At 52.1% G+C, this 24,635-nt stretch overlaps 1 protein-coding gene across 2 annotated transcripts in view; it reads left to right on the top strand.

Annotated features, from left to right (window-relative positions):
• Positions 1-24,635, top strand: part of Plcg2 (phospholipase C gamma 2) — a 133,663-nt gene that overhangs the window by 86,799 nt on the left and 22,229 nt on the right. For both annotated transcript variants that reach the window (XM_015496022.2, XM_048792541.1), the window contains 14 exons: positions 688-792; positions 1,771-1,860; positions 2,374-2,549; positions 2,726-2,926; positions 3,795-3,917; positions 6,117-6,297; positions 7,657-7,728; positions 11,053-11,162; positions 13,853-13,949; positions 15,153-15,219; positions 16,826-16,983; positions 20,414-20,516; positions 21,672-21,881; positions 23,691-23,836. In XM_015496022.2, coding sequence (XP_015351508.1) covers positions 688-792; positions 1,771-1,860; positions 2,374-2,549; positions 2,726-2,926; positions 3,795-3,917; positions 6,117-6,297; positions 7,657-7,728; positions 11,053-11,162; positions 13,853-13,949; positions 15,153-15,219; positions 16,826-16,983; positions 20,414-20,516; positions 21,672-21,881; positions 23,691-23,836 — 1,839 coding nt within the window. The remainder of the gene's footprint in view (positions 1-687; positions 793-1,770; positions 1,861-2,373; positions 2,550-2,725; positions 2,927-3,794; positions 3,918-6,116; positions 6,298-7,656; positions 7,729-11,052; positions 11,163-13,852; positions 13,950-15,152; positions 15,220-16,825; positions 16,984-20,413; positions 20,517-21,671; positions 21,882-23,690; positions 23,837-24,635) is intronic.

Here is a 24,635-nt window from a genome sequence, read left to right as displayed (position 1 = left end):
TGTCCTGTGGGTAAGAGTGTCAGTGCACTGGGACTGTTGGGTCAACGCCACGGGCTCCTCGGGCGGTTGTCACTGAAACACTCCCTGCATGGTGAAGGCAGACCAGGTGCATGGGGGTCTGGCTGGCAGGGGTCCAGGGCTCCCTCAGCATCTGGCAGGTGGGGCTTCAGGGGGCCTGGCTCATTTGCTCCTCTCTGTTCCTGGCTCACCTGAGCACATGAGGTAGTGACTGTTCTCTGTGCATTTGTTGAGTACTTACTATCTCTAAGTGCTGTTCTAGCACACAACTCAACAGGAAGCAGAACAGAATCTCTGCCTCAAGGGCTTATATTCTCACACACACACACACACACACACAAAAAACAGACTAAAGACAAGCAGATGTCCTTGGGGCCAAGAATATGAGAAAAACAGAGCAGGACTGGGGTTGGAGGGTGGCAGGGATGGGAAGGTGGTGTGGCCTGTTTTTGGACCGAGTGGTAGGCACGGCCCCTCTAAGGACAAAGCCCCGAGGACAGAGCTGAATGCAGTGGGAGATGACCAGGCAGCGGAACAGACAGAGCCAAAGCTCTGAGGCAGGAGGATGCAGGTGGCGGTAGCTGGCTGGCTGATGGGGAGGAGTTCTCGCGGGTTCCAGATTTTCAACATGGGTTTTGAGAGAGACTGTGTGAATTTCTTTTCCTTCAGCATAAGAAGCTGGGCCCTCGAGGTGACGTTGATGTCAATGTGGAGGACAAGAAAGAAGAGCGCAAGCAGCAGGGTGAACTGTACATGTGGGATTCCATCGACCAGGTGGGCCTGGGTCCCTCCCCATGTGCACTGTGGATGTGGCTTTCTGCACCCTTCTTAGAGCCCCACTGGGGGACTCTGAAATTGTGCCTATCTTGTTCCCATTTTAAGCCAATTAAACTTTTCCATTTGCATTTTTGTCTTATTTTGAAATACTTTTATATTAAATGTAATATGTATTTACACAGTAGTTGAAAAACTCCCATATATCCTTCACCCAGTTTCTCCAAATATGAGCTTCTGCACAACCCTGTACAGTATAATGATCAGAACCAGGAAATTAACAATGGTATAATACTGTTAGCTAACTTACCTTATTTCAGCTTTACAAGTCTGTCTGCTGACGTCCTTTCTCTGTTCCCCATGGCACTATATTTAGTTGTCCTCCAAGCTGGAATAGTTCCACTAGAAATCTTATTTTTTGTGTGAGTAAGGCATTTAAAACTGTTAGGGCCTCTTCTCGTGTCCTTTAACCTAATAGGCAAATCCATTTGGGTGTATTTTTATGTATCTGTTCTTACATTTCTAGAAATAAACATAAAGGTGGTTAAAATTTATGGTAAATAAAAAGTCATAATTAAATGTTGCAGAAAATATCTTTAGACTCACTGGCTGAAAAATCCAGAAAAATCTTAAAGTAGACGCGACAGGAAAAGATAGTCATGTGGGGCATGAAATAATCCCATCCATCATGAAAGGCTGCAAATTAAATATGCAGGAGAAAATTTGACATTAAGTCGTATCTACTCCTAGACACACTGATTTAAAAAGTCCCGAGAATGATAAAATAAGTAAAAAATAGATGTCTTAAAAAAGAAATGTCTCAGAGGGGAACAGAATCATCGAAAGCACCATAAATGTCTGAACCTGGAAGGGGGAATCCCCAGTGAATGCTGGAGAGGTGCCCTGCGGGGAGGGCCCTGGGCCCCAGAGTTGACGGGGTGGAGACCTTGGGGGACTGATGCCAACTTTGCCCTCTAGAAATGGACTCGGCACTACTGCGCCATTGCGGATGCCAAGCTGTCCTTCAGTGACGACATTGAACAGACTGTGGAGGATGAACTGCCCCAGGTAGGCGGAGACCCCGCTGCTCCTGTCGACTCCCCTGGACTGCCTTCTTGCTGGGCCCTGGTGCCATGTGGTCTTTTATCCCGATGTTGGATGGGCTCAGGATCCTCATCCCTCCGAGCTTCCTCTTTGGGTACCAGAGCCTTGCTGGCTCTTCTCTGATTGGCTGGCTGGCCCAGGGGCTTAACCAGTAAGATTCAAGACTCTTTCCTGCTGTCTCCAGGACCCAATTGGCTTAGATGGTGGCCCTCGCTGGCCAGGGAGTGCATGGACATTTGGATACTCTCTCTTGCGGTGTCCCCTGGCCTTTCTGGCCGTGTCCAGCTGTTGGCCGTACCCCATACTCCCCAGAGTGTGGCTCTCAACTTCCTGTAGAGCAGAATCGAGGCCTTTACTGGGGACCTTTGACCCCATGTCTCAGGACTCCAAGAGGCCAGCGCAGATGGGAGCTGCGAGGAGAAGGCAGGGGAGGGCAGCGGGAGCCATCCTAAGCACCCCCTCTTCTTTGCGGGCCAGGACACGCCCCCCACGGAGCTGCACTTCGGGGAGAAATGGTTCCACAAGAAGGTGGAGAGAAGGACGAGCGCCGAGAAGCTGCTGCAGGAGTACTGCGCCGAGAGCGGCGGCAAGGACGGCACCTTCCTGGTGCGCGAGAGCGAGACCTTCCCCAACGACTACACCCTGTCCTTCTGGTAGTTTTACAGCTTCAGATCTGACATTCAAGTCTGTTTGGGGTGATTATTTCATTCTTCTGCGTGTTGGATTCCAGTTTTCTCAACACCGTTGATTGAAGAAACTGTTCCTTTTGTATTGTGTGTCCTTGGCCTCTCTTCTGAAAATCGATTCCCCATAAGTGCCTGGNCCGCAGGCGGTCGGGCCGCGTGCAGCACTGCCGGATCCGCTCCACCACCGAGGGCGGGGTCCTCAAGTACTACCTGACCGACAACCTCACCTTCGACAGCATCTACGCGCTCGTCCAGCACTACCGCGAGTCGCACCTGCGCTGCGCCGAGTTCGAGCTGCGGCTCACCGACCCCGTGCCCAACCCCAACCCGCACGAGTCCAAGCCGTAGGTCCCCGGCGGGTGGGAGGCCCCGGGGCGGGTCCATAGGTCGGAGCAGCCAGCCAGGGGGCTGTGCCTGTCCCAGGGACCACGAGAATTCTGAACCACTAGGTGCCAGGCGGCTGGCCATGGCGTTGGCCCTCTCTGTCTCCTCCCCTCCCCCGCTGTCTCCTTCCTTCGCTTTCCTTTCTATGCTAGTCCTGAGGTCTTGGACTTCGTTCTAGAGGTGAAATTTGGCCCAATGATGTCCTTTGTCCTGTCAAAGCTCACTCTGACACTGAACAGGAAAGGCAAATGATGGTAAGGGTATTTCCCTCATTTCTTTATTTAGCAAAGTGAGTCTCAAGTTATGTCTTGCAAAAGGCCAACACAGTGTGTAAATAACTTTTAAGCAGAATTCTATTTCTGAGGAAGAAGAATAACTTAAGGTTTTTTTTTTTTTTTTAACCTTTCCTGTCTGTTTTCATTTGGGTCGCCTTTTAAAACTTGATATTTCACATATGATAAAATAACCAAGACCCAAGCAAAGTCTCCCCAGAACCCCCTGTGCGCTCTGCTCAGATTTCCTGAGACCTGCTATGGTTTCTGCCCCACTTGTTGAGGCTGGCCTTTTAGACTGGGCTGGATGGGTGGTGAAGATCATTGGGTTTATTCTTCTGTCCTTCGGGCCAACCCATTCAGTCTTCCAGTGTTCTTTTAAAAAATTACTGTCCTCAGAGCTGCGGATGGCCAGGGAAGTGCCAGTGTGATTCCCATGGCTGTTTCTAGGGACAAATTCCAGGACTTCCTGGAGCCCATTATTTCATCCCTTGTGGGTGGCCAGCTCAGCATCCCAGAGGCCCTCACCTGGCTCTTTTCTGTGTCCTGGGCACAGCTGGTACTATGACAGGCTGAGCCGTGGAGAAGCAGAGGACATGCTGATGAGGATTCCCCGTGACGGAGCCTTCCTCATCCGGAGACGGCGGGAGGGGACCGACTCCTATGCCATCACCTTCAGGTAGGCGTGGCAGGGGGAGGTAAGGAAGGGCAGGCATGGGACACAAGAGGGAGCTTCTGGAAGAGACCTGCGTGATGGGGTTCTCTCCCCAGCTTCAGCAGCATTGATGATTAGGATAACAGCAAGCGCCACATGTGCTAGTGTGTCCCAGACACTGCCTACGTTCTGTGCCAGCTCTTTGTGGCATTGGCATTACCCTGTTTCTCCAAGGTGGAAACTGAGGCACAGGGAGGGTAAGTATTTGTAGAAGCATGCAGCAGGGGCCTGGGGTTTGAACCCAGACAGCCTAGATGTGTGATGTCATAGCTCTGGCCTGAGCCCCTCAGCATCTGCCACCCAGCCATCTCCAGGACTGTGATTCTCTAGTTCCACCCCCAGTTCCCCTCCCACCAGTGATGGGGGAGAGGGTTGGTGTTCAGACCCCAGGCGTCATGCTGGCCTGCCACCTCCCAGCCTCAGGTTTCCTTGAGCTCTGTGCTCATGGTGACGTCATGCCATCCACTGAGTTCCTGACTGTCCCTGAACTGGGTGGCCTCCGAGGTCCCATCTGAATGAGCCCTTCACTGCAGCCTGTGATGGGCAGGGACAGGTATTACCAGTGAGGAGACAGAGGTCCAGAGAGGACTTCGCTTTCATCTTTTCTTGGTAATAGCTTTTCTAACAGGTGTGAGCTAATATTGATGTTCTTGTGGTTTTAATTTACATTTTTAGTGATGCTGGACATTTCCGTATACCTGTTGGCCATTTATATGTCTTTTGAGAAATATTTATTCAGATACTTTGCCCTTTTAAAAATCAGTTTGTCATCATTGAGTTATTTGAGTTTCTTATGTATTTCGGATACTAACACTTTATTGGATGTTCAGGTTGCAAATGTTTCCTTATTTGTCTGGTTTTTCCTTTTGTTGCCTGTGCTTTTAGAGTTGTATATAAAATATCAGTGTCCAAACTAGTGCCCTGGGCTTTCCCTTATGTTTCCTTCTGGTAGTTTTACAGCTTCAGATCTGACATTCAAGTCTGTTTGGGGTGATTATTTCATTCTTCTGCGTGTTGGATTCCAGTTTTCTCAACACCGTTGATTGAAGAAACTGTTCCTTTTGTATTGTGTGTCCTTGGCCTCTCTTCTGAAAATCGATTCCCCATAAGTGCCTGGTCTTACTTTTGGGCTATTTTGTTCCGCTGGTCTAGGGCTCTGCTTCTCTGCCGGCACCATCCTGTCTTGATGACAAGAGCTGGCGTATGTTTTGAAGTCAAAGAGTGTGAAGTGCAGCTTTGTTATTTCTGCTCAAAATTGCTTTGTCTATTTAGAATAGACTTTAAAAAAATTTAAGAGTTTTTGATTGGCACATAATATTTGTACCTGTTTATGAGATCGTGATGTTTTGGTTCATATATTCCTTGGGTGGCAGCAAACTCAGGGTGACTACATATCTGTCACCTTACACTTTATCACCTCCTTGGTGAGCACATCAGGGTAGACTTAAAAAAAACAAAAACAAAAACAAAAAAAAAAACAAACCCATTTGTTTTTATAAGATCTTCTTGGCTGTAAATTTAAGATCAAAATTTTATTTTTCAAAATGTTTCTTTTCTTAGAAGAGCTAATGAGACTGAAGAGTGTTCTGTTTGGATTTTTTTTTCCCCTCTTTTTTCAAATGCATGAAAAAACAGAAAACCCATTTCCTTTTTGAAAAGTAATTCCGAAGTTACCTTATTGGGCCACATTTGGATTCACTCTAGTCCCAGAGGTCTAGAGTGGGCATCAGCAATTTTCTCGAGGCTTTGCAGGCCACGTGGTCTGTCTGGCAGCCATTCAGCCCTGCTGTTCTAGGGAGAGCGTGGCTGTGCACAGTAGATAAACAAATGAATGGTAAATATTTCAATAAAACTTTATTTACAAAAACACACAGTGAGTCAGACTTGGCCCCCGGGTCTTTGGGCGCCGACCCCTGGTCTGGACACCTTGGGGGTTTCCACAGTCAAGCCTGTGATGGACAGCGAGCCAGATCTGGTGCAGAAAGACCCACACTGTCGTTTCCAGTGCAGTCTTGTGTTCTGTAGGAGGGCGGCCACTGTTTATTGACCCAGTCCCCTCAGGGTGGATGCCCAGGTGGTTTCTAGTGGGCAGGGCCTATACAGCGAGTGTATGGCCATCAGAATCTTGGTGTGCCAACTCCACATGGTTCCCCCTTCCCCTAGGGCCAGGGGCAAGGTGAAGCACTGTCGCATCAACCGGGACGGCCGGCACTTTGTGCTGGGGACCTCTGCCTACTTCGAGAGCCTCGTGGAACTTGTTAATTACTATGAGAAGCACGCGCTGTACCGGAAGATGCGCCTGCGCTACCCTGTGACCCCTGAGCTGCTGGAGCGCTACAACATGGTAGGTGGCCAGCTTGTGATTTTGTTCATTCCTTTGGCATAACTTTGAGTACTTACTGTGTGTCTGCAGCTGCTGCAAGTCTGAGGATCCAAAAGGAACACAAAGATCCTGCCCTCCTGCTGCGTACAGTCTAGCTTGGAGGAGGCAGACAATAAATAAGAAAATATACGTAGCAAGCATCAGTGATAAATGTTCAGGAGAAAGATGGGCAGTTGGGTAAGAGCATACAGAATACTAAGGGGGAGGTTTTAGTTTTCAAAGGGCCTGGCATGAGCTATGCAGTATCTGGGGGAAAAAAGGACAGCAGGTGTGAAGGTCCTGAGGTATGAGCCTGCCTGGAGGCACAGAGGGGAAGCTGGCATGGCTAGAATCAAGTGTGCCCAGGTAGAGGTAGAATTTAATAAGGATGGGTCAGTGTGGGGCCGGTCCAGGTAGGGCCTGGTAGGCCATTGTGAGTCACTGGCTTGTGTTCCGACCATTGGAGGGTTTTGAGCAGAGCGTAAATCTGCTGTGATTACTGTCTCACTTCCTCTGGGAAGGGTTTATTAATTTGCCGAAAAAAGGTGGACGGTCCTGACTGTGCCAGGGACTGCTGTAGACGCTGGGAGCAAAGCCTGCCCTTGGGAAACTTAGGTTCTGGAGAGGGGAGAGAGCCAGCACAGTGAGGTCATGGCATGTTTTCAGTGAAGCAAGTGATGATGGATAGCGTGGGGAGGGTGGCGCTGCGGCAGGCGGTCAGAGGAGGTGGACTGAAGTGGCTGAGAATGTGAGCTGAAACCCAGTGGGTCAGCCTGGGAGGTGTGAAGGGAGCTGCGACACCAGGTAGAGGGAGTGGCCACCGCAGGTCCCTGAGGCTGCTGATGGACAGAGGCTGGCAGCCCGCTGGGGTGAGTGGGAGAGGGAACAGAGAGGCAGGAAGGTGGGACTCGGCAGAGGCTCTGGGAAGAAGGCCCTGCTTTGTAGCGTGTGCCAGTTTCCGTGGTGTAAATCCTTCCTCGGTGGCTGATTTCAAGCTTCTGTGTGCCTTCCTTGAACTCAAGGACAGGAGAAGACATGCTGGTGGCTCTATGAGCCAAGAGCTCCCTCCACAGTTGGATCTTCAGGTTTATGTTTTTACAGGGAAACACAGTGCCTGGCACACAGTAGGCCAGCACAGGGCCCCTGTGATTTGGGGGAGGTTCCCAAATTTGGGAGAACTTCTCTGTAGCTTTTAACCATCTCTACCCATGAGCCACAGTAAGTTCTGTGCGATTTCTACCCTCCCCTCGGGTGAGTGCCAGGACATCTGTAGCCCTTGCTGTGTCCAAGGGCTATTCCGGGGGCAGTGCCGTCCACTGACTTCTCGCTCTCTTTTTTCAGGAAAGAGATATAAATTCCCTCTACGATGTCAGCAGGATGTACGTGGACCCAAGTGAAATCAACCCTTCTATGGTAAGGTCCTGCTTGCCCCATGGCAATTATACAGGACCAGAGAAGGTTCTGGAAAACCTGGCGTGCGCATGCGTGCGGGCGCGCATGCTCTCTCTCCAAACACACACACACACACATACATTTTTTTTTTTTTTTTTTTTAATAGAAAGGATGATTGGTTTCAGGGCAAAGGTTAATAGAATCCATCCACATGCATCTGGGCCTTGCTAAAACTCTGAGGTTTGATGAACCACCTTTGGGCCAAATGGCTTCCAATTAGAAGTCTTTCAAATGTGTTTTTCTAGCCAACTGAGCCTGTGGTGTGTGTTCTGTCTGGTTCTCTGACCTCCTCGATGCAGACGCTATCTTGCCTTCCCACCTGGCTCTTATGAACCTCCAAACAGGTGGGCATGAGGTCTGCCTTTGCTCCCTGCTCCTCCTCGCTCTGGTTTTGTCTCACATGTGGTTTGAGCAGGTGGAGGGAGAGCCACAGTGGGTTTTCTGTGTGGGAGACTGGCCCTTGGCTGGTGTGCAGCCCCTGCCTAGGAAGCAGCCTGCTGGTGGCCTCTGTTAAATACAGATGGATTTTTTTCTTCTTTCCTCTCTTCCTTCCCTGCCCTTTTCTTTTTTAAAAATTTCTCATCCTTGGCTGATGCAAATCTTGAGCAAGTAATGAAGTCCTGAGGAGCTGGTCATCCTGCACCAGCTGGCCTCAGAGACTTTGGTTAGCACTGAAGAACATTTGGAAATGAGAACGGTCGCCCCTCTGCCCGACGTACAGGTTCTGGACATTTGACTGGGGCCCTCTGGAGCAGTGGCCAGGGGCCTGTTCATCTTTGCCCTTGACGGGGTGTACTTTGGAGTTTATTTTGCGGGGCTGAGTCTCTCATTTTCCTTTTAAATGTGATTTCCTAAGGCAGGGGCTGCCGGCTCACATGTCCGTGAAGGTCAGGCAGATAACATGGGTGAGTGGAGCTGTCTGGGCGTAAGAAATATTTCAGTCTTTTAAATCTTCCGCGACAGTGACAAAATAGTGCAAGTTTGGTGATGAATGGCGACTGGCATTTGGCCTTTCGTCAGCTGGTCGGCAGGGGTGACGGAGCCTGCTGTCCTCTGAGGGACGCTTGCTGCCTCAAGGGCACTGCCCCACAGCAGCTGCTGGCATTGCCTTGCGGGCGGGCAGCTCGGCTCTTCGGATTTCTTGGGACAAGCCAGTAATCTGTGTGTTTCACATGAAATCTCCTAATTTTAAAACTCTGGCAACTAAGCCATGGGGTAGAGACAGTCTCCTCTTCCACCGTGTGAGCCGTGAGAAGCCCCTGAATGCAGCACTTGATCCAAACTGCCATCTGTGATCAGCACCTCCAAGTAAAATTACTACTGTCACGTGGAAAACTGATGGAAGGAAAGAAAGCACGTGGAGGAGAGGAGCGGTGACCCCCGGTGCCACCTGTGCCTTGTGTTGACCCTCCTTGCTGCTCCGTCTTAGGTTTCATTTGCTCATCTCTTAGCAACCATTTTGTCAAACCTGGTAGGCTGAGCAATTTAAGCAAAATGTCTATATTGGAATTTAACCTAAAAATGTTTTTAATGCTGTGAAATATTCTGGCGATTCTGCTAACTTAGCTGTTTTCCCATCAGTGGCCACTGAGTCATTTCTGGTTTTTGTTGTTCTAGTTAATACTAAAATGAGTCGCTTCACGCAGAGGCTCCCGGCATGTTTTGCATTCTTTTTCTTGGGTAAGCTCTTGAAACTGGAGGACAGATCAATAACCCTAGGTAACCACATTCCGGGCACTGGCAGTGGCTAGACCATTAGCTCTCACGACAGCCCCACGAGGCAGGTTTTATTTTGATGCCCATTTTACAAAGGAGGGAACTGAGGTACCTCAAGGTTAACTGCCAGGAGAGCGGTGGCGTGGCGCTGGACTCTGGTCCTGGGCAGTCTGGCTCTTAGCCATTTGACCTGTCATGTGCCTACTTGGGCCTCTGGGGAATGGCTGGTTTCTCTGTAGCTTATCGGGACCTCTCTTGCCACCCAGCGGGCTGGAGGCTTCCTCCTCATGAAAGCCAAGTGGCACTTCCCTCTGCCACAGGCTGCTTCCCACTGAGCCTTGAGCCCAGCTCTGGTCCTTCCACCTGCCTGGAAGCAGAGTGCCCAGGTAGAGCCTGCTCCATTTGCAGTGAGGAGAGAAAGGCAGGAGGTCTGGGTGGCCTCTTTTTGGAGGTCCTGAGTTTCTAGAACCCTCGTTGCTTTTTTATGGAACATCATGGACTATGGCAACAACCCACGCTAGTTGATCCAGTTCTGGGCTCAGGGGCTTACCCACTGTTGACCTTGGGCAGATCATCCAAGGTCATCTCTGAACCCCATTTTCCTCTTCTGTAAAACCGGCATACTACCACTTCTACCTTCCTATTGGGGTAGTTGTGAGAGCTAAAGGAGACACCGTAGGTAAAACAGGCTTAGAACAGGTCTATCTCGATGGGGTGGTAGGCGATTGTCATTTCTGTCATTACATGCAGTACCTCATTTAATAGTCTCAGCAAACCTGGTATGTAAAATTTTAATTCTGATTTCACAGGTGGGAAAACTGAGCCTTAGTAAGCCTTAAATGTAGAGCTAGGAAGGGGTAGAGTGATTATTGGAACCTGCGTGTCGACACCATTGTTTGCCTCGAGGAGCGGGTTGCCTGCTCCCTGTTCCCATTTTCCTTGGGTGAGAGAAAGGGAAGCCCTAGATCTAGGCAGACTCGACAGTTCTGCCCATGAAGACTTTCTTGCCACAAGGGTGTAGTTTTGTCTGGGCTTCTGCTTGCCAAGCAGCAGGCATCCAGCAAATTCTTTGAAGAAAGATGGTATCTTAAGTCCTGTCTTGTTCCTGTCAACAAGAGCTGACTTCTGATGAGTTTCATGGAGCAGCGCCTCAGCTGTTCCAGTAAAACGTCAGGCCTTGAGAGAGGCTGGTTAGAGGGCCACCCGCCTAGTGAGAACAGCGGTGCGGCCCTGGATGGCCCGGAAATGGGACTGTCCTTAACTTCTGGGGGCACCTGGGGCAGAGCGATCCTCTGAGGAGCTCGTGGTGTGATCTGAAAGTTGTGTCCTCTCTTGTTGAGGAATCTGAGCAATATTGGGTCACACCCAGCTCAGGCCATTGTCAGTGCCTCCCGGGGACATTTGGGCCTTGGCTCCCCTGCAGTGCTGCCCTTTGGCCAGCAGGTGGCGCTGTCATCCTGGCCTCTGAAGCCTTCTGCTCCTAAGAGGAGCCTCACAGCTGCCAGTGATGTTGCCTCTTCTCTGCGGCTGTCACCAGGCCTGACCTTTTCCTTCCTGTTTCCCTGAAAGCCTCAGAGAACCGTGAAAGCTCTGTACGACTACAAAGCCAAGCGAAGTGACGAGCTGAGCTTCTGCCGTGGGGCCCTCATCCACAACGTCTCCAAGGAGCCCGGGGGCTGGTAAGGCTGGTGGGGGTGGCTGGCATGCTTGGCAGGTGGGTGCCACTCAGGGATGGCTGACCTCTGATCCGCTTGTCTGACCTCCTGGGCCGATTTTGGCCTGCTATGCTCCTCCACTAGGAAGTGGGTAAGCCGCGGTGTTAACGGTTACCAGATCTTGCACAGTTCACATCGTCACGTACCGGGTATCACTGCCGTCACAACAGCACTCTGCTAACTGCTTTTACACATCGTCTAACCAAATTCTCATTGCGATCCTGTGGAGCTGTGCCTGATATTGTCCCCACTTCACAATGTGGCCAATGAGTCTTCCCAAGGATACACAGCAACAGGCACTTCCATTACACAAGCCCATGTGTTATGTTAAATTCAAATTCCTAGGCTGTTGCTTAGTCCTGTGCTCTGTATTATGGCCTCATCCTCAACTGAGGAAAGTAGGTTTTTTAGGGCAGGGGAACCTGGGTTTGCTGAGGTTTAGTTACCTCTTCTCTTCTTTTACCTTGGAAGAAAAATTTGTTGCCTAATGATACATCCCCAGGCAAGTGGTTTCTTACCTGAGAGCAGTAAGAACTCACTGATGACCAGGGGCACTGGCAGAGATTCTAGCACTACATTAGACTGGCATTTCTTCCTCCCAACATGATAGTGAGACCTGACTTAGAAATCCAACACAATCTCGTGTTGGGATCTTACTGTGTTAAACACTATGGTAAGCATTTCCTTTGAAAGCTCATTTGTCCACATGATGGTGAGTTCTGTTGGCACCTGTTTTTTTATGGATGAGGAAACTGAGGCACAGAGAAGTATAGTAAGTTGTCCAGGGTCACACAGCGGGTGATTATAGGGCCTACACTCTAGTTTCATACATAGTGAGGCCCCTCTCTGGACTTGAGCAAGGGACCTCAGTCCAGGGATTTTCAAACTTGTTTTAAAGCCAGGAGAACCCTCACTCCAAACCAGTCGTTAACTGCTTTTTATTCTGGAGATCCAGGTAACAGTGGAGTTCCCTGTGGAGTGAGGGTTTGGAGCCGCCTGTTATTCCTCCCTGCTGGTGGCTCTGTCCCTGCCGCTGCTCCTGCTTGTCAACAGTGTTGTCCACCTGCCTCTCCCAATGCAGGACTTAGCTTTGCTGGGATCCCTCCCCTCAGAGTGGCACAGCCAGAGTTTGGTCTCCTCGGGCTGCGGGTGCTCCCCATGAGGCTCCTGAACTTACCTCTGTGGGAATCCCAGTTCTCACTGGTGGGCAGATGATGGACTTCTGTGGAGGTGGGGGTACAGCCCAGATAATGACCCCAACTCAGTTTTCCAATTCCAAGGCTTTGGAATGAATGAAGAGATTGGCGTGAGTTCCTTTGGCAAGGGGCTGTGGGTAAGCTGCCCACCAAGGTGTCACTTCTGACTCCTTGATGGCCATAGTGCCACCTAGTGGGTTGCCCATGTTGGACCAACTTTTCTTCATCCTCCCAGACTAGTTCCTGCAGGGGCACCAAATAATTTATGTTCCAACGGCGATACTTTTGAGAGTGAAGGGAATACTGTTGCTAATAATTATACCTGGCAGCAGGTGGCACTGCTCAGCCCTAGGAAGATGGTGCGTGTGGTCACCTTATACAGGGTGACCTTTACTAGCCTTTACCTGAGATGGGTGTGGAGAAATGAAGGGGAGGAGGGTGTGGAATGGGCTGAGAGTTGGCAGTCACTAGGCCATCGGTACCATCCGTCTTCACTCTGCCTGTCCAGGCCCAAATTTAAAGTGCTTCCTGTCACCACAGAAGAGATTTGATCAGCATCAAGAAAGGTCTCAAATAGTAGGGAGGCAGATACAAGGTCCCACTGCTGACAGCTGGTGCCTGGAGCACAGGGAGAGCTCAGCCTGGGTGGCTGAGTCTGAGGGTCCAGTAGGAGAAAGGTGTGCAGGAAGGGCCTGGTGGTATGGCAGGGCAGACTGGCTGCCTGGAGACGTCAAGCTGGAGTCCCCAAGTCCCAGGGTGATACTATGCTGGGCTCTGATTGCCAGACTGGAGTCTGGGTCCTGGAGGCTTTGAGGAGGGGCCGTGTGGCATGGTCAGAGGTCCATGTTGGCACAAGCCCCCTGGCTGTAGGATGGCCAAGCTAGAAGGGGAGGCCTGCCCGCCTGAAGAGACTTGGGAGAATGTGCGGTACCAAAGTCTGATGGGTCTGGCTGGACCACAGGTGTCCTCGGTATCACATGGGTGTGGGGGCGGTGCTTCAGCTGAAGGCACGGGGACTACTTGTCCCATTCTACATAGTTGTGGTGAAGCTGGCATTTCATTCAGGGCTGTCTGGCTCCAGAACATTCTTTGTATGGTTTTTATGTCTACGTTTGCAGCCCTTCCTGAAATGGGGTGGGCGCCAGCCAGAGAGGGTGGGCGGTCTGTGACTTCCACTGAAGCATAGGAGCGCCTGACTTTCCGTGTCTTGGACCAAACATCAGCATCGTTGCAACGAGGAGAGCAGTGAGCTCCCAGCAACTCTCTGGTGATTAAAACAGGAGGCAGAAGCTGCCTTTGAAATCCTCTGTTGTCACATAATGACAGCCCCCTCTGGTCACTTGGCCAGTTGCCGCTTTTCCCCATCACAGCCAGCCAGCAGCTGGGATCTAATGAGCGGTAATGGATTATTAATACCCGCGGGCGAATGCTCTTGATATGCCCTCTGCTTTTATCCAGGTGGAAGGGAGACTATGGCACCAGAATCCAGCAGTACTTCCCGTCCAACTACGTCGAGGACATTTCAACAGTTGATGTTGAGGAACTGGAAAAGCAGGTGAGGCCTGCCATCCATCATCCTGCCTATGCTGTCTTTTGGGGAGTCCTGGAGCCATCTTAGGGGGTGAAATTTGACACGTGCTGGTTGTGGTTTCTGAGATTTGGAATGGGGAAGACAGGGTGACATGGAAATTGGAATTGAACCCAAGTTGTCATGGGCGGAATTCGCTGTGACAAGCCAGTCCTACTTTAATCAGGCGGTGTTGAGCTGGAGGCTCTGAATAGGCAGAGAATTCCCACGGGAGGGAAAGAGGCCAAACAGGGATTCTGCCCTTTGCTTCAAGCAGTTTGCCAATGGAAATCATTGAGCTTGGGCAACCAGACGTGCAGAGCGGGCTTGATGTGAGTGGTGTGGTGGGCCCAGCTGGTCGGGGAGAGGTCCTCGTGTGACTTTGCCAGCTGGGTTTCTGTTCCCCAGCCTCTGCCTTATGCCCAGGGGAACAGCTACTTTGACTGTGGCTGCACAAGGGTGACATCTTCCTGATGAGGACTGTAGGGGCTCAGAGCATTTATTTCTTAAGGAAGGGAAATGTGAGCCTGAAAAGTCAAAATGGCAGGAGGTGGGCTAAGCAAAGAGGGGGCTGTGTGAGAGCTCCCACTGAGGCCGAGGTGCGGCCCTCTTACCATGTGGGTCCTGTGTCACTCCTGTCTACAGTCACTGTTAGCCTGGTGGGGCCGTGTAACCACCAGGTGGATTCACAGGTCTGCCCTCTCTCCTGGCAACAAGATGGTCTCTGTCTCAGCTGGACGCTGGATGGTTTGGGTGTGCAGTGGCCGGGAGAGCCAGCTGGTGGGGGTGGGGGCAACCAGGGCTTGGAAAGATCATAGAGCATAGCTGTTGCTTCCATAGGCCCCAGGGAGCTGCAGAGGGTTCTCGAGCTGAGGTGTCATAGGCCACAGGGTCCCATTTCATAGGATTGTCAGATAATGGGTCTAGGGCGTGTTTTGAAGTCTGTTCTAGGATTCACAGGCCTTGTTTTTATGGATGGGGAAAATGCTGACCTGTGGCTCCTGCTCCCCACTCAGTCCCCTTCATCTCCGAGCTTCGTTATTTAGCTCTCCTGGTGGACGGGTCCTGTAATGAAAACGCATTTTAAACGATTCCACAGGCAGTGTCTGCTAAACCGTGTGCTTTGGAAACCGGTTGTCTTTTTATTATTCTTGTTACGACTACCGTGAGTTATGTCTTGTTTCTTCACAGATTATTGAAGACAATCCCTTAGGGTCTCTTTGCAGAGGAATCTTGGACCTCAATACCTACAATGTTGGTACGTGCACACATTGTCTTAGCAAGTCCCCCAAGGCCTGACCCTGTGCAGTGGGCACTGATGTTGGCTCCTGCCCTGCATGAAGCCTAGTACATCTGGGCTGGACTGGGCTGGTCAGTGATGCGGATGGAACCAGCCAGGCAGTGGGTGCTGAAGCAGTGTCTGACCTGATAAGCTCTTGATGAGTATTAGCTGCTGTCCCCAACGTCATCGTCATTATTTCAGGAACTGGCTTTTGAAGCTGTTGGCCAGGCCCAGATGAAATGCGGGGTCAGGAGGCTTGGCTTCTAAGGTCAGATCTGCAACTTGGCCCCTATGAGATGGCATCCTGACACTTCTCTCTGTTCAGCCAGGGACCAGGAAACCAAGATTGCCCACAGGGGATCTGGGGCGAGGGCGAAGTGAGGGTGTGGCCCAGACACGGGCTTGTGCAGGGGTGGCAGGGTTGGTTCTGCATGGGCTGCTGGGGCTGGCCTGTATTTAGGGGGCAGGTCGCAGCTCCCTCGAAGCAGGGTGCAGGCCGTGAGAGACCTTCTGGGCCGAGGGCCTGGCAGCCTCCCTCTGCTGCAGCACATTGGTTTGTTAGCCTGGGCTTGCTCCCCACGAGGCCCTCCCTGGGGAGGCCTGGTCCCCGAGGGCTCAGAGGACAGTGTCCCAGCACTTTGCTTTCTGCCTGCATCACCTGGTTCTGGTTTCCCCTGGCAACAATCCAGTAGGGTGGCCAGGTACAGGACTTTTTGCTGCCAGATGACAGAACCGAGCTCCTTAGTGACCACCACACCTGAGGTCCCAAGGTGAGCTCCTAGGCGCACGGGGCTGGGGGAACTCCCCTTCACACCCTGGAGCATCTGCCTCCCCTCCTGCAGAGCAGAGGCACGAAGTAGGGAGTTGCTAGCAGGTCTGATCTTGCCTCTGCCACCGATGTGGCCTCGCAGTTTCATTCTTCCAGAGCCTCAGTTTTGTGTCCTGTAAAACGGACACAAGGTAGTGGTACCCCACAAGGCTGTGATGAGGACCGAGCAAGACACAGTGCCTGTCACTGCTTAGAGTATCGCCTGGCATCCAGGAGCTCAGAAAGCTTAGAGCTGATTTTTTAGGCAGGTCATCTCCCCTCATAACTATAAATTTCTTTTCTATAAACACGTTCTCCGTGGAGGCCTCTCTAGGCCTCTGCTCGCTGGCTGACGCTCCCTGGTGCTTTGCTGTGGCTTCACCACCCTGGTGTCTGCCTCCGTGTCTCTGCGCTCCTGCGTCTGAGTCCAGGTCTCCCCCTCCTGTCTCTTAATGGAAAACCAGTCCTTGGATTTAGGGTTTACCCCAAACCCAGATGTCTCAGCTTGGAATCCCTCACTGAGCACATCTATTTCTAAATAAGGTCTCAGGGACTGGGGACTTGACGTTGTTTGGACACCACTGCTGAACCCACTAGACACCTTAGGGCAGGACGTGTGTTGTCCAGACACTGCCTGATCGAAAGCAGATGCTCCAGTCAGTGCCAAGACGACCCGCAGAGGTGGCTCGGGTGGTTCCTGGGAGAAAAGTCTCGGGCAGTGTGCAGTCTGCTCTTCGGGGCTTCTAACAGGACCTTCCTTTCCCTCCCCCACAGTGAAAGCCCCCCAGGGGAAAAACCAGAAGTCTTTTGTCTTCATCCTGGAGCCCAAGAAGCAGGGTGATCCTCCTGTGGAGTTTGCCACGGACAGGGTGGAGGAGCTTTTTGAGTGGTTTCAGAGCATCCGAGAGATCACCTGGAAGATCGACACCAAGGTAGGCCTCTGCTCACCTGGGCACATGGTGACAGGCAGGGACACTTGAGACCCCTGGGAAGCTGGGCCCAGTCTGAGCTTTCAGAAGACTTGGCGTGTGCAGGGTTGCCCCTGCCAACATAGCCTACCCAGGAACTATCGCCTTCCTCTTCCCTGTTTCCTGGTCCCGTGCATCTCTCAAAGCAGCCTAGATCCTTCCACAGCCAGCGATCACGGAGCTCTCCTCCCTGGAACGCAGGGGTGACCAAGACCCACCCTATGGCACATCATCTTTTAGATAGGAATGGGCTTTTTTGGGTTCTTCTGAGCATCAGAACCTGGCTAGAGTGTTTTGGGGTTCTGGGTAGGGATAGAAGGTTTGGAGACCGGCAGGCTGGACTTTGAAGCCTGGCAGGGTTGGACACTGGGCCTTGGCTTTCTTGTCTACAGAACGAGGAGCCAAATACCTGACTGGTAGGATGAGGTGAGGTAGTGACCGCAGCCCATAATGGCCTTGGTCATCCCTGTGCCAGGATGACGTGGCAGGGCTGCCACATCATGAGGGATGGCGTGAGGTGCTTTGTTCTTTCTTGTGACTACAAAGCTGGCTTGCTTCTGAGGAAGATCTCTACCTCTGCAGTCCCCCATGATCTCAGGATGCAGTCCATTCTTGCTCCTCCAAAGTACTTGGAGTGCCCACCTGCCAGCAGCCTGGTAGCCCCTTGCCCTGGTCCTTGGCCACCAGGGGTCTACTGACTCACCCTTTCTGCAGGGCAGTTACCGTCTTCAGCAGGCCTGTCAATGGCATCCTCCTGGCAGGGCCTGCCACTTTCCCCTGTCCTAGAAATTCAGGGGCTTTGTCACACCACCACTAGTCACTTGGGTGACCTGTGAGCTTGTGGCCAGCAAGTCAGCTTGTTCCCATGTTCCCTGATAGGGACATCTCATCTGTCCCTTAGTTACTCAGGTCTGAGGCACAGGGCGGGCGCTATCGCCCTGAGGTTCATTTGAAAAATCGTCCCTATCCAGGTGTGTCCTCCTTGCTGGCTTGCTGTCCTCAGTGTGACCTGTGTGGTGCCACCTGATGGTCTGGTTCCTTCTAGCCAAGGATAGAGAAAGCCAGCCTGCGAGTCTGTCCCCAGCACCAGCCTCCTCGGGGAACGCTCCGTGTGGGCTGGCACAGGGCGTTGACTGGCCCCTGTGCTTGGCGCCTCCTGGAGAAGAGTGTGGCTTCACTTGAGGTGCCCTGGCCCCTCCCTCTCCTGCCCGTGAAGTTTTCTGAAATTGAGCCTAGCTCTTCAAGGCTGCTTTCTGCTGCCTTTGATCTATATCCTCTGTAATTGGATTTTACATTTGCTAAAATTTCGTGAGAACAATCTTAGTCTTCTTATTACATTGAGGGTTAAAAAAACAGGAGTTGGCAGAGTTGACCGCGTTCTGGCTCTGGTCACAGCCGCCCTGTGTGAGGGGCTGGTGTGGGTCTGAGGGGCAAGGCCCATCCCGACCCTGGAAGCCTCGCTCCTGAGCAGGCCTCACGGCTGCCTGGGGGCCGGCTCAGGTGTGCATCTGTCCACACTTCAAGGTGGCCCAGTGGGCAGCACCTTCAGTGCAGAGAGCGACATTAAGCAATTTGGAAGAAGCAACTGGCATTTCCTCTTAAGCTGGTATTGTCACCTGTGAGGCTGAAAATGGGGTAAAGTCCCCACTTGTCATAGCTGTGCTCCATGAGCAGGGACAGTATTCCAGAAGGCCACCTATGTGTGGCACGCCTACTCACCTTTGTTCTAAGCAACCCTGTCATCAGCAGAAGCAAACAGTGTTATTGCTGGGGTGTCCTATACCCCCACACACTCACAGTGAAGATCGTGCACCAGGAATGCAGAGCCAGGCTGATGAGGACCTAGCGACCTGAGGTTTGGAAAGGTCCTCGTCTCCTGGTAGCATTTGGCTCTAGGCGGGCTGATGTCTGAAGAAGTCACGGCGTGCTTCACGCCCACCTCCCTCCTCTGGTTGCTTTGTACCCAGGACTCCTGTGAAGCATAGGAAGGGCTGGTGAGGGTCCGGCTGGGTAGAGGAGCTGGGGTGCTTCCTCAGGTGCGGACCTGGCATTGCCAGAGTCTGCTTTGGTGGCGGAGTTAACTCAGGACCCTGGTGCAGGTGTCCGCACGGAAGAGCCTGCTGCTTGCCTTTGCTTGCTCACCTGCCTAGGGAGGCGCCTCCTGAGTGGTCCCCATGACTGATCCACGAGGCTTCCTCGTTTAATTCCTACAATGGCCCCGTGAGGGAGCATTCCTGTGAGCTTCATTTTACAATTAGGGGATCTGAGGCTCAGACTGTAGGGTTTGCCCAGGTGACCCAGTAATTCTCAGGGCCTGGTTTCCACTTTCCACCGTTGTAACCACCTGAGCACTTGCTGTCTGCAGGGCCCTCCTGCCAAGGGACTCCCCTAGGGGGTCACCATCTGCACATTAGCATTAAGGCAGGACAATGGAAGAGGGATTGTCAAGGCTGAGCCTGGCAGAAGCTGGCTGGGGCAGAGAGGCGTGGGTGCCTTCAGGAGGGCCAGGTCCCTTCCCCTGCCCCATGAGAGCTTCCCAGAAAAGGAGGACTTGGATGGGTCCAGAAGAGCTCTGCTGGACAGGCCCAGGAGCCACCAAGGGGTGAGGAGTCTGGGGACTGGCTGTGAACTGTGGTGCTAGATGTAGGGGCAGTTTAGTGACATCTTCTCCAGGGACTTTGGGTCCCTGCTCTTAAGCATCTGGTCTTGACATCAGCTGGCTGTGTTTCCTCGGGTAAGCTGCTTAACCTCTCTGTGTACATGGAGATAATTTCTGCTTCTTGACATTTGTGGACCAAATAATATCCATCATGCCTGGGGCTGAGCACCATTCCATGGTGACTATATTAAATATTCTCTTACGGTTCCCCCAAGGCCAGGGAGAGGCTGATAGAATCTGAGGGGCCTGGTGTGGGGTGAAGTGAGCAGCTCATCCTTACCTGGGTGGAGTTAGATTGAGCAGTGAACCTTCTGGGAAATGCCGCCTGGGCCCATGGCCTGGGCCCTGGGAGAAAGGAGAGCCTCGGATGGAGCCAGGATGGGTGGAGCTGAAGGCTGGCCTGCAGGGTGCTCGGGGCACAGAGATCTGGAATTGATGAACTACCACTGGTTTCAGGGGAGGGATGGGGTGAAAGGCAGGGGTAACAAGAAAAGAGGGGTAATGTCAAAGAGGTGTCCCCCCTGCCAGCCAGGCCCCCATCTACTTGTGAGAGCTTGGCCAGGGCTGGACACCAAATCTGGGTGGAAGCTGCTTGTGGAGGAGGGGCAGGGCGTCTTCAGGACAAGAGAACATTCAGCTCCATGGAAGGTCTGAGCAGGCAGGAGGGGCCCAGTGGCTTGGGGTTGCTGGGGCGCCGTCTTGCGGCAGCAACTAAAGATGGTGGCGTTGGAACAGGAGAACAACATGAAGTACTGGGAGAAGAACCAGTCCATCGCCATCGAGCTCTCGGACCTGGTCGTCTACTGCAAGCCCACCAGCAAGACCAAGGACAACTTGGGTAAGGCCCTCCCCGCGACTCCCCGGCCATGAGCAGGGCTCCCCGTGGAATCTGATGCTTCAGGGCAAAGCTTTTCCTGCTGGCTCTTGACTGCTCCTGGCAGAGGCCTGACTCCTTTTTCCTCGGCCCCTACCTGCTCGGAGGGCAGCCACTGTAAAAATGACCATGAATGTGGTGACTGAAAACAGCACACATCTGTTGTCACACAGTCCTGAGGCCCTGTCACCAGGCCAAAACGAAGGTGCCAGGGGCTGCAGTCCTTCCAGACCCCCAGGGGGAGTCCATTTCCTGCTTTGCGCAGTTTCTGGTGGCTTCTGGCCTTCTCTTCCTTGTGAGTGCAGCAGGCCCCCCTGGATGATCCACCAGGGTCTCCCTGTTCCAAGCTCCTCAGCCACATCTGCACCGTCCCTGCTGCCCTTTAACAGCAGATTCGTAGGTTCTGGGGCTGAGGTCCTGGGTGGGCCAGGGACCACTGTTCAGCCGACCTCGGAGAAATTACAAAGTGGATCTTCAATTCTCCATAGCAGGCGGGTCCCAGCCCTCCAGGTCCAGGGGAAGATGCTGAAGCGCAGGATGGGCCCGGCCAGGTGTAGCCAGTTTCCTTCTGGTTGTCCCACCCCTGCTGGGCGGGAGCAAGCGAGGTGACACGTCCACCCCCTCCCGCCTCGCCTTTGCCTTTTACCAGTCCAGGCACTCCTTCCTGTCACATCCTGCCCACAGGCAGTAGCATTTGGTTCTCACTCCTCCACGATGCGGGGTTTGTGCTACTTGTGTCTCTGGCATCCTGAGGAGAGAGCCCATCTCTGTATGTTTCCTTCCCAAGGCCTGCACCTTCCTGCTGCTGCCCACATACTCGTTCCCCCCCCCCCCCGTTCTGTCACTGTGCCACATTAGTGCTGCGTGCTTCAAGGATGCTCATAGTTTTAATCACAAATTGTCATACATCTAGTATGAAAGACGAGGTTCCTTTTTATTGTGTGGGGCCCCTGAGGGAGGAGTCCATAGCAGCATTTCATCACTGCCCGAAGCGTCCTGTCGAGGGACTTCTGGCTACCTTTCACCACCTGAGCACCCACCCATGGCAGCAGGTATTAGGAAAATGTGTTGGGCGAGACCTGCGAGAGTGAAGTGCCACCCACCCACCTCTGTCCACAGAAAACCCCGATTTCCGGGAAATCCGCTCTTTCGTGGAGACGAAGGCCGACAGCATCGTCAGACAGAAGCCCCTTGATCTCCTGAGGTATAACCAAAAGGGCCTGACCCGCGTCTACCCGAAGGGACAGAGAGTTGACTCTTCAAACTATGATCCCTTCCGCCTGTGGCTGTGTGGCTCCCAGATGGTGGCACTCAACTTCCAGACTCCAGGTAACTGGAGGGCAGCCGGGGGCCAGATGGTGGCTGCATCATTCCAGGCAAAGTCAGCTGGGGGCCAGTGATGTGTCTTAGGAACCGCCAGGGCTCAACCAGAATGCCAGTTAATGCAAAGCCCAGCACCTGAACTGAAGGGCGGGCACTGTGGCCACTGGCCGTGTGATCACGAGTCTAGCTTAAGAGAAGGAGCTGTCTTGGCTTATATAATGAAAAGGTCTAGGAGCTGATTTGTAGCTTCAGGCTCACAGGATCCAGGTGTGCAGTGGCCGTCTCGGGGGCGCTCTCCTCTTGGCCATCCCTCTTTGAGGACTTCATGCTCACTCTCTCCTCCAGCGGTATTCAGCTGCCGGGGAAACCCAGCATACACGGACTTAAATCACAGTGCTTTCACTCTTTCCATTCTCTTCATCGCCACTGAGTGGAACTGCCATTTACTTAACAAGCCTCCCATGGAGGTACATCTAGGCCATTGCCCATCCTTGGCTCTTAGAGGGAGCATTGCCTTTTGGACCCTTGAGTGAGCATCATTCAGATGCAGGTGCACATCTGTGGGGCAAGGGTCTCAGAAGGACTGGGTGGGGCACCCGCACTTGTGTTCTCATTTGATATGCTTTACCTGCAGAAAACCTGCAGAGCACCTGTGTGGGGTTGTGCCTGAGCTGAGACCCTTTGCAGACAGTGCCCCCCTAGAGACAGTGGAGGGGAACACAAATGGGTGAAAGTATGAATTCATATTTTTGGCATAACTTCACCAGGGTCAGTTTTTTTTTTTTTTTTTTTTGGTACTGGGGATTGAACCCAGGGGTGCTTAACCACTGAGCCACATACCAGCATGTTTTATTTTTTGAGACAGGGTGTCGCTAAGTTGCTTAGGGCCTTGCTAAGTTGCTGAAGCTGGCCTTGAACTTTCAATCCTCCTGCCTCAGCCTCCTGAGCCACTGGAATTACAGGTGTGTGCTATTGCACCCAGCACCAATGTAATTTTATTGAGCTTTTTAATTTTTGCTTGCTGATAAGTGAAAACTGATATTATCCTGTAGACAATTAAAGCTGCTCTTGCAGGCATTTCTCCTACCAGTGATGATGTTAATCTATTTTTCACTTACTTAGGGAGAATTTGCATTTTTTTCATGCATACCATTCATGTGATTTATCTAATGTGGTAGGTTTTTATAGTGTATATTTACCACAGCTCTTAAGAGGCTAAAGTTTTATATGTATTTATTTGCTTGTCATTTGAAGTAAAGTGATTTAACTTTTTTTTTTTTTTTTGTATTTGGGATTGAATCCGGTGGGGCTTTACTGCTGAGCTACATCCCTAGTCCTTTTTTAAATTTTGAGACAGGGTCTCTACATTGCTGAGGCTGGCCTTGAACTTGCAATCCTTCTGCCTCACACTTCTGAGTCACTGGAATTACAGTCATGTGCCACCCCACCCAGCTAAAATGATTTCACTGTGATGCAGTTTGTTTTTTCTTTGTAGATATTTTGAGCTTCCAATTTTTAGCCTTTTTTCCCTGTCGTCATTTTGTGGTGCTAGGGATGGAAGACAGGGCTTTGCATATGCTAGGCAAGTGCACTAACCCTGAGCTACGCCCAACCCTGTTTTAATCATCTGTGGTCCTACTATCATACTTGGAAAGGTGTTCCTACGTCTGACATTGTCTTTTAAGTCACATACCTATTGGAACGACTGCCCCAAGTTGTCTAGGAGAGTGGTACACCGCTTCCCAGACAGCACCCCCAGCCCAGGGCCGTGTCCCTGAGCGGCCTTACATCGTGCTTGCTCGGCTGTCCTTGCAGACAAGTACATGCAGATGAACCACGCGCTGTTCTCGCTCAACGGGCGGACGGGCTACGTCCTACAGCCGGAGAGCATGCGGACAGAGAAGTACGACCCGATGCCACCAGAGTCGCAGAGGAAGATCCTGATGACTCTCACTGTCAAGGTAGAGCCCTCCAGGGGGCTGGGCCCACGCTGCACTGGAGGCCCAGAGGGCATCTGGGGGCACAGTCCCCTCTAGAGTGCTGTCCTGGGAGGAGGGGATCTCCTTAAATCCAACCCAGTGAACTTCCCTGGTCCTCTGTGGGAGAGGCATGAATCTCTCCCTGGGTGAGGTCAGCCTCTGGCCAGGAAGAGAGAGAAAGGCAATGTGGACATATCATTGGGTCTCAACGCAGGAGAGCTTGTCCCCCTGTTGGCCAGTTTTAGGGGTCAAAGTTTTCTTAATTTAACCCAACTTTCAGACAATGTGTTGTTTTTTTCTAAGAGTTTTTGGAAAGTCGAGAAGTGGATTGCATTTCTCATGAGATTAAGGAAGAAAAAGTGAAATGCATGCCACCTAAGGTCTTTGCTTAATAGGGTGCCCTGCTTTCCTCTGCCCTGTCTCAGTTCTGGGGCACCCAGCCTCGGTAGGTGCCCACCTGGCACGAGTGTGCATATCTGTGTGCTCAGGGAGACCCACCTGTTGGGTCAGATGACAAGTGGCTTGGTTCAGACTTCTCCTTCCACCTGGGAACCCTGCAACTCTCCACCTCACTTCTTTGTTTCCCAGCGGGAAGCAGTGATGGTGGGCACTCAGGAGCCACACCCTAGGGGGTTGCTATGATTCTCCTGTGGACGAGGCTGGCTTTGAACTTGTGCAGCTGGACTCTAGACCCAAACAAAGCCCAGGCCTGGCTGACATGTGGGACAGGCTCAGCTGCTCATGGGCGGACCTGGGGGATCAACCTGCTTACCTTGGTGTC

Source organism: Marmota marmota, unplaced genomic scaffold (assembly GCF_001458135.2).
Source record: "Marmota marmota marmota unplaced genomic scaffold, marMar, whole genome shotgun sequence".
NCBI classification, from domain to species: domain Eukaryota; kingdom Metazoa; phylum Chordata; class Mammalia; order Rodentia; family Sciuridae; genus Marmota; species Marmota marmota.
Note: the sequence above shows the minus strand (reverse complement) of the source record. Positions and strands in the feature narration are given on the sequence as shown.